Genomic DNA, 13,113 nt, shown 5'->3' with positions numbered 1-13,113 from the left:
GTTTTGTTTAATTGTTCCTTTTAGGTGGGGTTTGGCAGGAGAAAAGCGAAAAAAACAAAACCTATCTCGCTAATTAGCATGTAAGAGTTTGCAGAGTGAATCAAGATTCCCGTTTACCGGAAGCATCTTTATCGATTGCTGGGTAACGCGGTGTCACATGTGCGGAGATACCACGTGGTTCCTACAGTTCCTTCAGGGGATATATCACTCTGACAGAATGAAAAAAAGGGTTTTGTTTTAGTTTACAACATTCTTTGGTGTGTTAACTTTCTCGTAATCTTTCCACGCAACTATTGAAACAATCTGTTCTAAACTTACCGGTCGAACAGTGACGCAATGTCGAAGGGAATTCGAACTTCCATCGCGATCAAAATCGTGTGTTTTTTTTTTATTTGATAGCTATTATAATTTTAAAACAATTTGTTTGATGGACGAAGATCATTCAAGAAATAACAAGAATACAAGATAAAAAAAATTATACTAACTTACACAATGAGGTTCTAAAACGTCCGCCATTAATAAGTTTATGTTGTCCTGTATTAAGTACATAGGACTGGTTATCCAGCTGCGGGTAAATATATTCAAATAATCCAGAAACAATAGGCCTAGACTTTTTGAGGCTGTAATGCCACTAAAAAAAAGAAGTAACATTACAAAAAATAATTTTATAGGAAAAAAGGAAACAATCTAACAAATCGTGCTGTTGTTCGGTCGGTGGTTTATTAGTAGCGACGCCGGTCTTCACACGACAGGATCGGTCCAAAATCCCATCCGGACCAATCCCCCGTAGCAAGGACTGACTACGTGACTAAGGGGTAAAACTATGTCTAATAAGCCAGAAATGGCAGGCATGACCTAGAAGGTCGTTAAGTCCAAAAGAGAGAAAAAAGAGAGAGAATTAGGGAGAGAGAGAAAGCGAGAGAGATTTCAGGTTCAAATTAATTTGCACTTTTACCATTCTTCCCATTGAAATTCTGTAGTTCTCGGACATTGGCTGGCAGGATTATTTTACGTGCCTCGTATCTAATTTATTCCATTTCATTTCCGGGTTCCATCGTCTTAATCGTGCGGTCCAGTTCTCCGTTGATGGGTCTCACTTTCCACCAAATGAAGCGCCGCTTTTGGGTCAGGGCTGCTTCCGGGAAGTAATCTATCCTGTCCTACCCTGTTATGTGCCTTCCTTTGCACGGATCGAAGTGGGTTTTGCCTACACTCTTAGCCAACAGCAACGAAATATGTCCACCGGAGGGTCAAGCCGGGCAGCAGCAAACAAAGATTGCGATGCCATCCCGGGAACACCACAAAGTAACGTGGAGTGCGGGTCAAAGACACAACAGCAGGATGGAAGTGCATCTGATAACCGGACGGTTACTGTTCCGGGCGGTTCAACCGGGACAGACACAAAACTTCACTCATCAACTCATCGGGCACGATATGCAAATGGGCTCGTATAATTTTATTGAACTGTTGCGCTTAGGTGTGCGCCCGATGCGTGCAACGAAAACCATTGCAAGATCCCTTTTTGGCTGTCGCACTGGTGCATCACCACCCTGTTTTTCTGCCCCCTCCCACGACTTTCCACCCAAACTTCCAGATACTGTTCCCGCCAAAAAAGGCTGTCAATAAAGCGTTTTGATCGGTTTAAAATTATTTTTCGCCCGATTCAACGCCGCTCCATTCCATTCTTTTCTTCCACCGGTGGATCGTTTTTCTTCTCCCCCTTTTTTTTTTGGTGCGCATTGAACACAATCGTCCAGTCAAGCCATTCACTCCGCGCGAAGAAATGCAGATTCCTTTATTGGACTTTTATCGCCTCTGTTGCCGTCCTTTACCGGGACCATCACCGGGAGGACTTTCCGTGCGGTGGCATTATCCGTCCTTTCGCTGGACGATTTGATTGCCACGATCGGTTGCGATCGGTGCTCCGGGGGGCGGATAGATCCACAAAGATGGCGTCGCTTTACAATGTGTTTATCATCTTGCTTTTTTTCTATATGCATGCATTTAAACGAGATCGATCAGATAGTTGATGTACAATAAATGAGGGCCCTGGATGCAAAATATCTTGAAGGCCTGTTTGTAGTTTAAGACAGATAACAACAGCAAAAAAGCAGGAAGCAAAACATGGAACCATTTTTTTATCATGCTGTCCTGTTTTGGGGACCGCAAACACTGTTGGGTCAGCTTGTTTTGCCGCCCCGGGATCTGAACACCTCCGGGTAGTGGAGAGTCCAAGAACATGGACAATCAGCAAATGATTCCTTTCAGCAAACAAGCCCTTGTAAGAGCAGTGGTGTAAGCGATGTTGCAAATTAATGCGTAAGTCGCAATCGAATCACTGCCAGTGGACGTTAAGATTACACTGCTGGCAGGGATGAGATCGTCCGGTGGTTTTTGGAAGTGAAGCAGTTGCAGTGATGTTCGGAGGGGGGAAGTGATCTCCAAAGGAATGGCGGTTAAACGGAGGAGGCAAACGGAAGAAGGGAAGAAGGTTGGTAAGTTTCACACAGGAACGGAATCCAAGTGTGGAGGGAAATAATAAAATAAACAACGGAATCAACGGAATCAGGGAACAGAGGCGAAGGAAACCGAGAACGAATCCACTACATGATAAGAGGTGGCACTGTTGCGTCAGACCGATTCCCAGAAGTGGCCCCCAGAGGATGAAGTATCGTTTGAAGAGGGGTACGTTTTATTTTATTTATTTTTCCCCTTTTTACTCATACCTTGACCACCACCACGGTGGTTTTGTTGTGGTGTGGAGGCCCCAGGAATCGGGGTGGCAATGATACCGTGCTGGGCTCGGTAAGGACGACCATTCTCTCCACACTCGGGTCCATTTCCAGTGCAACTCTCTTTCGGTTGGTTCCGTACCAATTCGCACCGATGATGCCGGCATATGACGAAGCGGAGAAGTAAAGGAGAAAAAAAGGTAAAAATTTAATGTAATCCAACAGCCACCAGTGATCCATCCACGAGGAATTGTATGAAGATCGTTGGGCCGGGAGAGCGAAAGGCAATGAGGCATCGGAGAATGTACGCCACAAACAAGCAGGAAAATATGAGTGGAAAAGTGGTGCGATCATGCAGCATGCTTGGGGGGTGATTGCGGTATATTTGGTAAATAAACGAGAAAAAATAAGCGTTTCTACTCGAATCAAAACTATAAAATGACAATTTATGTGCGAAGAAGACGCACAGTTTTGCGTACGATTTGCCCAAGGAACTCGCGGCAAACAGCGCAAGTGGCATCGACCGTCCAACAGGAGTACGTGATTGTCCTCCAAAAAGGAAACGGTTGGACGCATGGACGAACGAACGGCTTGGAAGGTGTGTGTTTGTGTACCGAACCGGGCCAGTCGTATGATGCGGGAAGATATCGGCGGTAAAGAAGAACAGGACACAGTCAGTTATTGCTCGCCACAGCAACAGTTGACGATTACCACCAACGGAGGACATTACGGTAATGAGTCGGCACTAAAGGTGGTCTTATGGTTATTTGATGCGGTGTCAGACGACATTCACTCTCCTGACGCCAACGGTCCAGTATATGGGGGTCGTGTAAATTCGGTCAAACCGGACAGGAAGAAACAAATTTTTAATCATTGGATCATGGGAATAGTACTTTGAACCACGTACTTATTACTCGGTTGTGCAATGATTACTAGTTTGTTTAGCAATTTCGTTGCCGATGCAGGGTACTTATAAATCTATTTAATAGACGTTTCAATATAAAAACTATGGGACTCGGAATTGGGATCATTGAAAAATTATGTGAACCTTTGGTCACATGATACATGACACTTTTTATATCAAAGAGACGAATGTCGCCGCAAGTCGCAAAGTCTCTATAAGCAGAAACAACAACACACTTTTTATATCACAAATGAGGACTATCATTGAAAATCATTGACACCATTTAGACATTACCACAATAGATGTAATGAGCTGCCTAAATATTACAGTCACGTAAAGTTAACAAGACATTCGATCTTTGATGTAATCTTGACTCAATCGATCCTACCACTCGCAGAACTATTTATTCAGCTATGAGGCAGGCCGCGAGGCAATACAAGTCTAAATCAGTCATCAGCATTGTAAACTCCAAAACATTAAATATCTTTGATATTACTTTTAATCCAAGGAATGAGTAGTAAAGGTGCTTCTATTGGTTAATCATGGAACGTGAATACATTAATTTAATCGGACAAGACTTGAAAAATAACCAAAACTTAAATCATAAAGATATTTTAACGAGACCATCAAAGTTCAAATATATTTACGTTCGAAAGTGTTTTCGAATTTTTAAATGTTGCTGTTGCTTGAAAATTAGCAAGCTAGTCCCGATTTTCTTGATTGTCATTGTGCCGGAAACTCGCATGCTGTCATCAGCTGTCGTTCGTGGTTTGACGTTTATCGCTGGCGCTGTGCTTCCTCTTTTCGTTTGTGACTGAATCGACGAGAACATCCAATATGGTACGTGATGGCTTATTTTCGCGTTATTTCGTTTATCTTGCGATCCAATAATGGCACAAACTAGATTCGATACCGACCCACATTGTGCTGCAAGCAGTGTTCATGAAACCGCATGTTAAAATAGTGCATACATGAAGAAACACTTGCGGTGTTTACTGCCTTAATCTGTGCATTAGATGGATTCTAAGGTTATGTTGTGTTCGTTAGGAAACGGTTAATAATTTATCCGGTCTGTATTGCAGGTTAACGTACCGAAGCAGCGCCGCACGTACTGCAAAAAGTGCAAGGTTCACCGTGTACACAAGGTGACACAGTACAAAAAGTCTAAGGAAAGGCAGGCTTCCCAGGGTCGTCGTCGTTACGACCGTAAACAGAAAGGTTTCGGTGGTCAAACTAAGCCCATCTTCCGAAAGAAGGTAAGTCGTGCAAATTGCTGTGCGGTCGAATGTCACAGAACGAACGTTACTCACACGTTACGATGTGCTTTCTCTTCCACCCATAGGCTAAGACCACCAAGAAAATCGTACTGCGTATGGAATGTGTCGAGTGTAAGTACCGCAAACAGACCCCGCTGAAGCGTTGCAAACATTTCGAGCTCGGTGGCGACAAGAAGCGCAAGGGACAGATGATCCAGTTCTAAGTGTTGACCCTGGAATGTGCATTTGTTTGTGCGAAAATCATCCGGAATAAAGTTTCATCCCTTTCCGGCGTGTGAGATCCCCGCGACGAGCAAGGAATGATGTGAGGAACTACAACATAACGCTTGAATTTGGTTTGTGCATTTATCGTTTTTATTCCTCCGCCGCACTATATATCACCGGTTTGATACGCTCTGTTCGTCGGAACTGGTGCTGGTAGTGTTGGTGTTGTTTTCGCGCAACGATTGCCGTATAAGTTCCGCCATCAGGCTGCATCGCATTGGTTTGTCGTTCTGGCAGCAGAATTCCTTCCCGGCAGATAGGTTGCTGTTCACCCATCGGGGTGCACAGTTTTGATAAAACAAATAGGCACGCTCACGGAAACAGTCCCGATCGATTGTGGCACAGATTACGTTCTGGGAGTTGGGTAGATGCTTCACGATCGAGTCCAAACATTTGTTCGCGCACTGCTTGTTGCCGGATGTCGTACAGGGGAAGTGTTGCATCAGCTCCAGCTGAATTCCTGGATTGCCCTTCGGTTGTTCCGTACGGTTGAACCGATTGAACTGACCGGTAAGGAAGATGGCACAGGTACACGGCACATTGCTGGCTGAATTTCGTTGTACGTCGGCAAGTCTAAATCTGGAATATTTTCCACTCGCCGACGTTCGGCCAAAAGCGACGATGATCAGAAACACCAAAAAACCGAAACTTTTCCAAATGCAGTGCATTTTGAACGGCAACTGCAGGTTGAATAATCGTAAAGCCAAACGTTTGGTCTGAAATTAGTCTGCATGTAGAGCGCTAGAGAAAGTTAATTTATTTCATTGTACTATTTACTAGCTTTTCAACATTTTTTTTAAACAAAATAATTCCATGTGAATTTATGCTGTCGCTTTCGTTAAGCATTGTTTATTTTCAGCGTCGCACGGCAAACAATTTTGCATAGCCTTCGAAAACAACGATGCCGTTTTGTTTACTTTCATACGAAACAGTTACAATTTTCCTCATTTCCTCTACCTTCACGCTGAAGTGGACTTCCTTGTCCAGGTGGCAACGGTTCGGGAAACGAAAGTTCTGCGTCGTCACCACAAAGCCCGGAAAGTGAGTGCCTATTATCCCAGCAATGACACCATTCAGGAAGGCTCCATTCACGAAGACTTGCTCTTTGTGGTCAGTTACGTCAGCTACGTGAATTGGATTGCGATCCCCCGTTAGTGCCACAAACTGTTGTACGTCAGATTCGCGAAATATTCTCGACAAACTGAACACAGTCCCTACCACAGGATGAACAGTGGTCTTAGCGCTGCTGATCCGTCTCACTAACTGTGACCAATGCATTGTTCTAGCTAAGATCGTTTACTAATATCGTGGCAAGATTTACAATTCTAGAGTTTGCCGCGCGTTTAAAATGTTCTAGTAGGCTTAACAAACAATTGTTCTGTTTCAGTAAGAGAGTTCTCCTATCATTTAGCAAAAAGGCATAGCACGTCAACCCGTTGCAAACTATTTCACAATCTGTTCGATATTTTTCCAACAATGCTCGCAACTGTTCAAGACCGTCGCTTCGCTCGATGTATTCAGCAATTACTGGATCGAGAGAAATATTTGCCAGCCCCACGATAGCATGTAGCACTAGAAACCGATCCACTACTCCTGCCAGCGATTGTTGAACAATTTCGTAAAACAGTTCGTGCGCTTTTGCCTCCCGCAAGAACTTCCAGTTTATAGGATCGTAAGCAAAATTTGCTAGATTTGCCGTAACCTGCTGTTGTGCTTCTAAAACAAAGAAAATAACATTCGCATGAGTGTTTAAACAGAGGTTAACGATTGTCGATTGTGCGTGTACCTATGTTCGATGTTTCGTAATACTCATCCACCAGCAAACGTAGGTATGTTTTTCGGTTGATACCTCCAGCGGGAGTACGTCTCTTAAGACGCTCCTGAGTGCTGAACATCTATAATAAAAGGACATATAAGAAGGAATAATTAGAATCATTCAAAGGGATGGATTTACATATCTCACGAACTCGTACCGAGAAGTATTATTTTGCCGCAAGTCTCCAATGTTTACAAAACATTCTACAATACGATGTCAAGACAGAAACGTCAGTACACTCATGCACAAAATTGGAGCATACGAATATTCCTGGTATCAGATTCCATGATATTGTACATAAAAGAGGCAGCTAAAGAAACTTGTTTCATGTTTTATGTAGAAACCTCTTCTTTGCAATACAATGAGTGAATTTATGAAGGTTAACCATTTCAACAAATGTCCGAATAATACAACGTCATCCACGCGGTTGTTTGTTGTTTTGCTAAAATTTGGCAATTTAGTTTAACTGCTTCCATATGTTTGACACGTAATTGTCACTGTAATCTCAATAATAACGTTGGCAAATTCTGTGAAGGCGATTCTGTATTCTTGCTATCGTAGCACATACGTTTAATTGTAATTCCAGCCTTATCTCGGTACTTTTACAGCAGCACTATGCCTTGCAAAAGCTATCTTAATTGAGTTGTGAGATTTCCTGCAGCTATTCGTGCCTAAATACCGGGAAATCATGAACACTAGTCAAGGCTCGGATCAGGTGATTGTGTTGAGTTTACGTTATTTGCTCACTTGCTGATGTCACTGCAATATTAATATATACTCGATGACCTCTTTTTCGCAGGACTCGGTTCGGAAGCCTAGTCCGTTCGATAATCTGAGCAGAGAAGATCTGGTGAAGAAATGTAAAGGTCTGCTTGGTATTGCCCAGAAAGCCAAACAAGCGAAAGATGGTATGATGAAACATAATTAGTTTATGCTGGTTTGGACCTGACACGCAAATTGTTACCAACACTTTCCATTTCAGAATGTCAAGAGGAAAACCGGCGTCTCAAAGAGCAGTTGGATCACTTTGAAACCCAAAAGAATGCTGATAAGGATTGCATCAAAGCGATGCAAGAGGTGGCCGATTCCTACATGGATCAAAAGTTGCAGGCAACGATGAAAGTGGATGAATTAGAAAAGCAAATAGCAAAGCTGAATGTGCAGCTCAGTGATGAAAAAAACAAAGCTGAAGCAATCCAAACGGAGATGCAGCAGCTGAACCGAAAGCTGGAACGTTTTAACGAACTGCAAGAAGACAACTCAAATCTTGAAAAGGAGCGGATAGCTCTCGAACAGGAATTGATAAAGGTGAAAGGCAGTCAAACGGTGTTGGGCGAATCAACCCCAACACCGAGGGAGGAAAAATTGATTCGAAAGCTAAAGCTCTACAAAGCCAAAGTGCAAGAGATCAACGCAAAGTTGTTGCTACTGAAATCGGACCGCAAGATTTTACTCAAAACGGTCAAAGAATATTCGGAACAGGTTCCAAAATGGCAGAAAGATTTGGTAAACGCATCGAACGTTTTGTTCGAAAAGATACGTCTGCTCGAGCTGGAAAAAAGTAACCTTGATCAGAGGATTGAACAGCACAAAGGACTGCAAATCGAACTACGGGAGCAAAATGAAACTCTAGAGCGAAAAATATCAGAACTAGCACAACAATTGGAACATAATGCGGTTGATAACCAGGATCAAACGGACGATAATGGTGCTACAGATAGTAACGCTTCTGAAGAATTACGCGCCGAAATAGATCGTTTGAATTCGATAATTGCATCGGGAGAAGCTGAAAAACGAGAACAGTTGTCAGCATATGAAAGTAAATTGCAAACCGACTGCGACGAAAAGGAAAGTCTTCGAAAAGATCTCGAAACATCCAATCAGACAATTTTCGATTTAAAAGCAAAGCTTCAATCTCAAGAAGAGATTTTGACAGAAAATAAGGAATCCCAAAAGCGCATCACTGCACAACTCGAACAGCACGAAAAAGAGGCCAATATTTTGGAACAACAAGCCAAACAAGTGCAGGAAGAATTGCAAAATCAAATACAACAATATAAAAAGCTCCACGAACCTTTACAAGCCAATGTTGTTGGCTTGGAAAAGCGATTAGAGGAATCGGAAAAGGAGAACAATCGTCTTCGGGAAAGTTGCTCCCAGATGTCTATGGAAAATGGTGAAAAATCGTTAGCAATACAAGTGCAATTAGATGATGCAACTCAAACATTATTTACTATGGGAAAAGAAAAGGAAAATATGATAAAACAAATCGCTTCACTGGAATCGGATCTACAGAGCCAATCCTCGAAGCTGGCTGAAGAACACCAGCAGGTTGTGCAAAAATTAGTAGTTGAAAATCAAAACCTAGAAGCGCAGCTGGCTCAACTAGCCGAAAAGCTTCAGAAAAGCATTTCAACATCGAAGCAGGCCATGGAACGCTGCGAGCTTCTGGAAATGGAGTGCAAATCTACGAAGGACCAGCTAATTTCCGAAAGCAATCGCTTGCAAGCCGAACGGGACGTAGCTCTTAAAGAGAATGAATCCATTTCATCAATTTTGCAGAAGACAGAAGATGATTGTAATCGGCTTAAAACGGAGAACGGCGAATTGCTTTCCGACCTGAAAGAAATCAACGAAATGTTAAAAGATAGAGGGGAAGTGATTAATTTGCAGCTTTCAAAAATTGCCGAACTACAAGACAAGCTTTCTCGCGCCGAAACGGTTGAAGTAGAACCGCTAAAGCTAAAAATCGATCAATTGCAAAAACTATTATCTGAAAAAGAGACGGAGCTTGAACGACAACGAGACGAGCTGGCCGCTGCAATGAACCGTTCGAACATTAGTTTCGATGCACAGAGTGATGTAATGTCCACTTCGACCATTTCACGCGTGGAAGACGTTGCACGGTTGCGAGAGATCGACGAGAGTTTCGAGGAGAAATACATAAAGCTACGCTCGTTAGCGGTGAAGCTAAAAAAGAAGGTAGCAGAACAAACGGTACTACTGCAAAAATATGAAAAAGAATCTTCAACCGTCACGACTGGCGCTGATTCTTCGCTGCAAACCGTTACCAAGAATTTGCAAACACTACAAACGGAAAATGATCGATTGCAAGATCATCTTGATAGCATGACACAGGAGACGGCTAAATTGCGCGAAGAGCTGGAGCAAAAATCGATCGAATTGGCAACAGTAGACCAGGTGCAGAAAGATGTGGAAGGCACAAGTAAAGACCGAACTGCACTAGAGATTGCTATCAGAGAATATCAAACACAAATACAAAATCTAAAGCGCGAAAAGGAAGCATTTCAACTGGCGAAGAAAGAAATTGATGCAGAAAACCAGCGCCTAAAAGCAAGCCTCAAAACAAAGGAAAAAGAACTAACCGATACGATGGAACAGCAGAAGGAGCTGAAATCCGAATTGGAGCGGTCGAAACTTGGAGTGAAGAAAGCGAACCTGCTAACGCTCGAGATGGAAGCGTACGAGCGTTCGTTGGCCGAGCTTAACAGCAAGCTGGAGGCGAAGAAAACACGGGTGAAAGAGCTTGAAGAAACGATCGATGCACAGGAACATTCGACGAAGAGTCTCAAACAGCAGCTCACCATTCTGGAGGAAAGTTTAGAATCGCAGCAAAAACATTCCCGAGAGCTAAAGCAAGAAGTGGACATTCAGCAGGGAAAACTGCGTCAAAGCGAACATCAGCGTATGGAACTTACTGGGCAGTTGGAAGAGTTAAGCGACGAGCATGATCGGTTAAAGCAAAAGGTAGAAAATAATCGCGTTGAGCTAGAGCAGGTAGCAGCTGATAAGCAGAAGATTTGTGGTTCGTTGGAAATGGAAAAGAATACGTTGCTTAAACAAAAATTAAGCATAGAAAGTGAGCTGAGTGAGTTGAAAAAGGAAATGACCGGTAAGCAGCAAGAATTGGACGACATTCGGACTGAGTTTGCTAGCTACAAAATTCGTGCTCAATCCGTGCTGCGACAGAACCAAAATAAGGACAGTGGCCGGGAGAAGGAACTGGAGGAAGAATTGAGTCAATTGCGACGATCGCTAGATTCTGTAGAAAACAAACAGCAGGGCCTTTTAAAGCAAATAACCGATTTGTCGAAAAGTAACGCGGAATTTAAGCATGAAAGAGATCGCACGCAGAACCGCTGCAAAGAGCTGTTGGGCTTGCTTGAAGAAAGCCGACTACACAATGAATCGTTAATGGAAGAATCACGCAAAGCAAATTTGGACCATCAGGAAGCACTGAAAACTCAACGCATTCAGCATGAAACTCTCGTCCAGTGTTACAAGAAGCAGCTCGAAGAGCAGCAAGAAAGTCACGTTCGAGAAGTAGAACAGTTGCAAAAATTTATGCACAACCGTTCTGAGGTATTATCGGATAGTTTACCAGGCATCGAAGGCAGAAACAATCTTCTAAACAATAACATTCTTACAATGGGATCAGGAGGTGGTACGAATCGTGGCCCGTTCACCGATGAGCAGCGCATTAATCTGCTGCTAATGGAAAGGGAAGATGGGGAGGGTTCGGAAAGTACTAACCTGGCAGCCGGAAATGTTATCCCTTGGCGACGAAAGCTTTCCTCGTCTTCTGCGACCCGTGGACGCAACAGTCGCGATGTCATTCCTTTGGATGAGCTATTAAACACTTCGTTCGACGATGCGGCCTCTGTTGTACTGGCGGACGGTGAAAGTGATCAGCAGCAGGGACACACGTTCGGCAACAGGGATTCATCGCCCACGATCGAACTGCAGCGCACGAAGGAACAACTCAGCAAGCAAGAAAGCAGAGTGCGTCATTTGACCGCCGTATTAGCAGAAGCGGAGCAAGATCTTGCAAAGTTAACGCAGTTGAATGAACTGTTGAAGGAGGAGGTCCGTCGGCAGCAACGTTCCATTGAACGGGAGGCCCATGTGCACAATTCAGAATATTTGAAAAATGTGATATTCAAGGTATGGATTTGTAATGAAGAAATGCAATTACTTCTGCACACAGGTTAATTGTTCTTTTTTCCTTTTTATTTCTGTGGATAGTTTGTAACTTTAAGTAATGGAGACGAGCGATCAAGGTTGGTGCCGGTTTTAAACACGATACTTAAGCTAAGTCCTGAGGAAACACAAAAGTTGCAGAACGTTGCTAAAGGTATGTTGCGGGACGCTAATGTTTATAAATGATAATGACATGTCAATTCTTACTTTGTAGGTTCTGATGCTAATGGTCGTGGCTGGACGGGGATATTGTGGAGTTAGTAGCAAATCGAGTATACCTTTATCTATTTCATTCCTGGTTTAAGCGCTAAAGTTTTGATCTAGCATCAAACATGTATCCCATTACAACTAGCTATATAGTTCCTACGCAGTGTATACGCCACTGCCATTCGATTGGAGTATTTTCCCATCGGTCTTCCCGTCCGGATTTAGCAAATTAAAAAAAGTCCCTTTACAATTTTATTCGCACATACACTCTTAACCTGCTATTGCACCGATCAATACTAACAAATAAGCCGAACGTGTTGTTTTATAGTTTTAACTGAAGGGTATTGTGGTCACATTTTGTTATATTATTATTTTCGTGTTAATAGTCAAAAAGGTTCGGTGAATGAAGTTTGTGTCCTTAATACATAGTTAAATTTACTGTACATTATTGAACCTTAGTTGCAAATAGATGTTATCACTGGCGGTGGAGCTAAAGGTTTTCTTTAAAAATGGAATAAAGTTATTTGTAAGTGAGATAAAGTTAGAAAAAAACATCAAATTCGCTCGTCTGATTGTCTTGATAATTAAATTGAAAGATGCTGGTTAAACGTTTGCTGCTAGACGCACAATCATTTGCACCGGAAAGACGAAACGTGCGGAAACGAAAGAAACCAGGGGAGCAGTGAACTCGCGTTCTGTCTCGTGAATGAAAATGCCCATCAAATTTGGCAAGTGCGAAAAGGCGATTCATCCATTTCCTGAGTGTGTCCGTGCGGCGCAGTTCATATGGTGAGCAAAACATGCGCGATTTTATCTGCTTCTTCCTGCCGTTTATCCCATCGATCCCAGCGGTGAACGGAAGGTATCACCATTCGAATTATACATAGCACTTTATATGTCTGGCGCGCTGAT

The 13,113-nt window shown here is 43.0% G+C and overlaps 4 protein-coding genes across 5 annotated transcripts; 2 read left to right on the top strand and 2 right to left on the bottom strand.

The window, feature by feature from the left end:
• Positions 1-4,389: 4,389 nt before the first annotated feature.
• Positions 4,390-5,182, top strand: LOC128310754 (60S ribosomal protein L44). The gene is made up of 3 exons (XM_053047470.1): positions 4,390-4,476; positions 4,719-4,892; positions 4,979-5,182. Exons 1-3 carry the CDS (start codon positions 4,474-4,476, stop codon positions 5,114-5,116), a joined length of 315 nt encoding a protein of 104 aa, XP_052903430.1. The 5' UTR covers positions 4,390-4,473; the 3' UTR covers positions 5,117-5,182.
• A 108-nt stretch (positions 5,183-5,290) lies between these two features.
• On the bottom strand, positions 5,291-5,845 carry LOC128298426 (follicle cell protein 3C-1). Its single transcript, XM_053034175.1, has one exon. The coding sequence runs from the start codon at positions 5,843-5,845 to the stop codon at positions 5,291-5,293; it is 555 nt and encodes a 184-aa protein (XP_052890135.1).
• A 163-nt stretch (positions 5,846-6,008) lies between these two features.
• On the bottom strand, positions 6,009-7,182 carry LOC128298123 (armadillo repeat-containing protein 7). Of its 2 annotated transcripts, XM_053033861.1 has the most exons (3): positions 7,151-7,182; positions 6,964-7,072; positions 6,009-6,893 (listed from the first exon to the last, which is right to left on the bottom strand). In XM_053033861.1, exons 2-3 carry the CDS (start codon positions 7,070-7,072, stop codon positions 6,460-6,462), a joined length of 543 nt encoding a protein of 180 aa, XP_052889821.1. In that variant the 5' UTR covers positions 7,151-7,182; the 3' UTR covers positions 6,009-6,459. The 2 variants fall into 2 exon arrangements, with proteins under 2 accessions (XP_052889821.1, XP_052889822.1); XM_053033862.1 differs by lacking the exon at positions 7,151-7,182 and having other exon boundaries at positions 6,964-7,105.
• A 499-nt stretch (positions 7,183-7,681) lies between these two features.
• On the top strand, positions 7,682-12,748 carry LOC128299686 (GRIP and coiled-coil domain-containing protein 2). The gene is made up of 5 exons (XM_053035719.1): positions 7,682-7,708; positions 7,793-7,901; positions 7,976-11,958; positions 12,040-12,148; positions 12,209-12,748. The coding sequence occupies exons 1-5, from the start codon at positions 7,682-7,684 to the stop codon at positions 12,253-12,255; spliced, it is 4,275 nt and encodes a 1,424-aa protein (XP_052891679.1). The 3' UTR covers positions 12,256-12,748.
• Positions 12,749-13,113: the final 365 nt, after the last annotated feature.

Source organism: Anopheles moucheti, chromosome 2 (genome assembly GCF_943734755.1).
Source record: "Anopheles moucheti chromosome 2, idAnoMoucSN_F20_07, whole genome shotgun sequence".
NCBI classification, from domain to species: domain Eukaryota; kingdom Metazoa; phylum Arthropoda; class Insecta; order Diptera; family Culicidae; genus Anopheles; species Anopheles moucheti.
The sequence above is the reverse complement of the archived record's forward strand: the minus strand, read 5'-3'. Positions and strand labels throughout refer to the sequence as shown.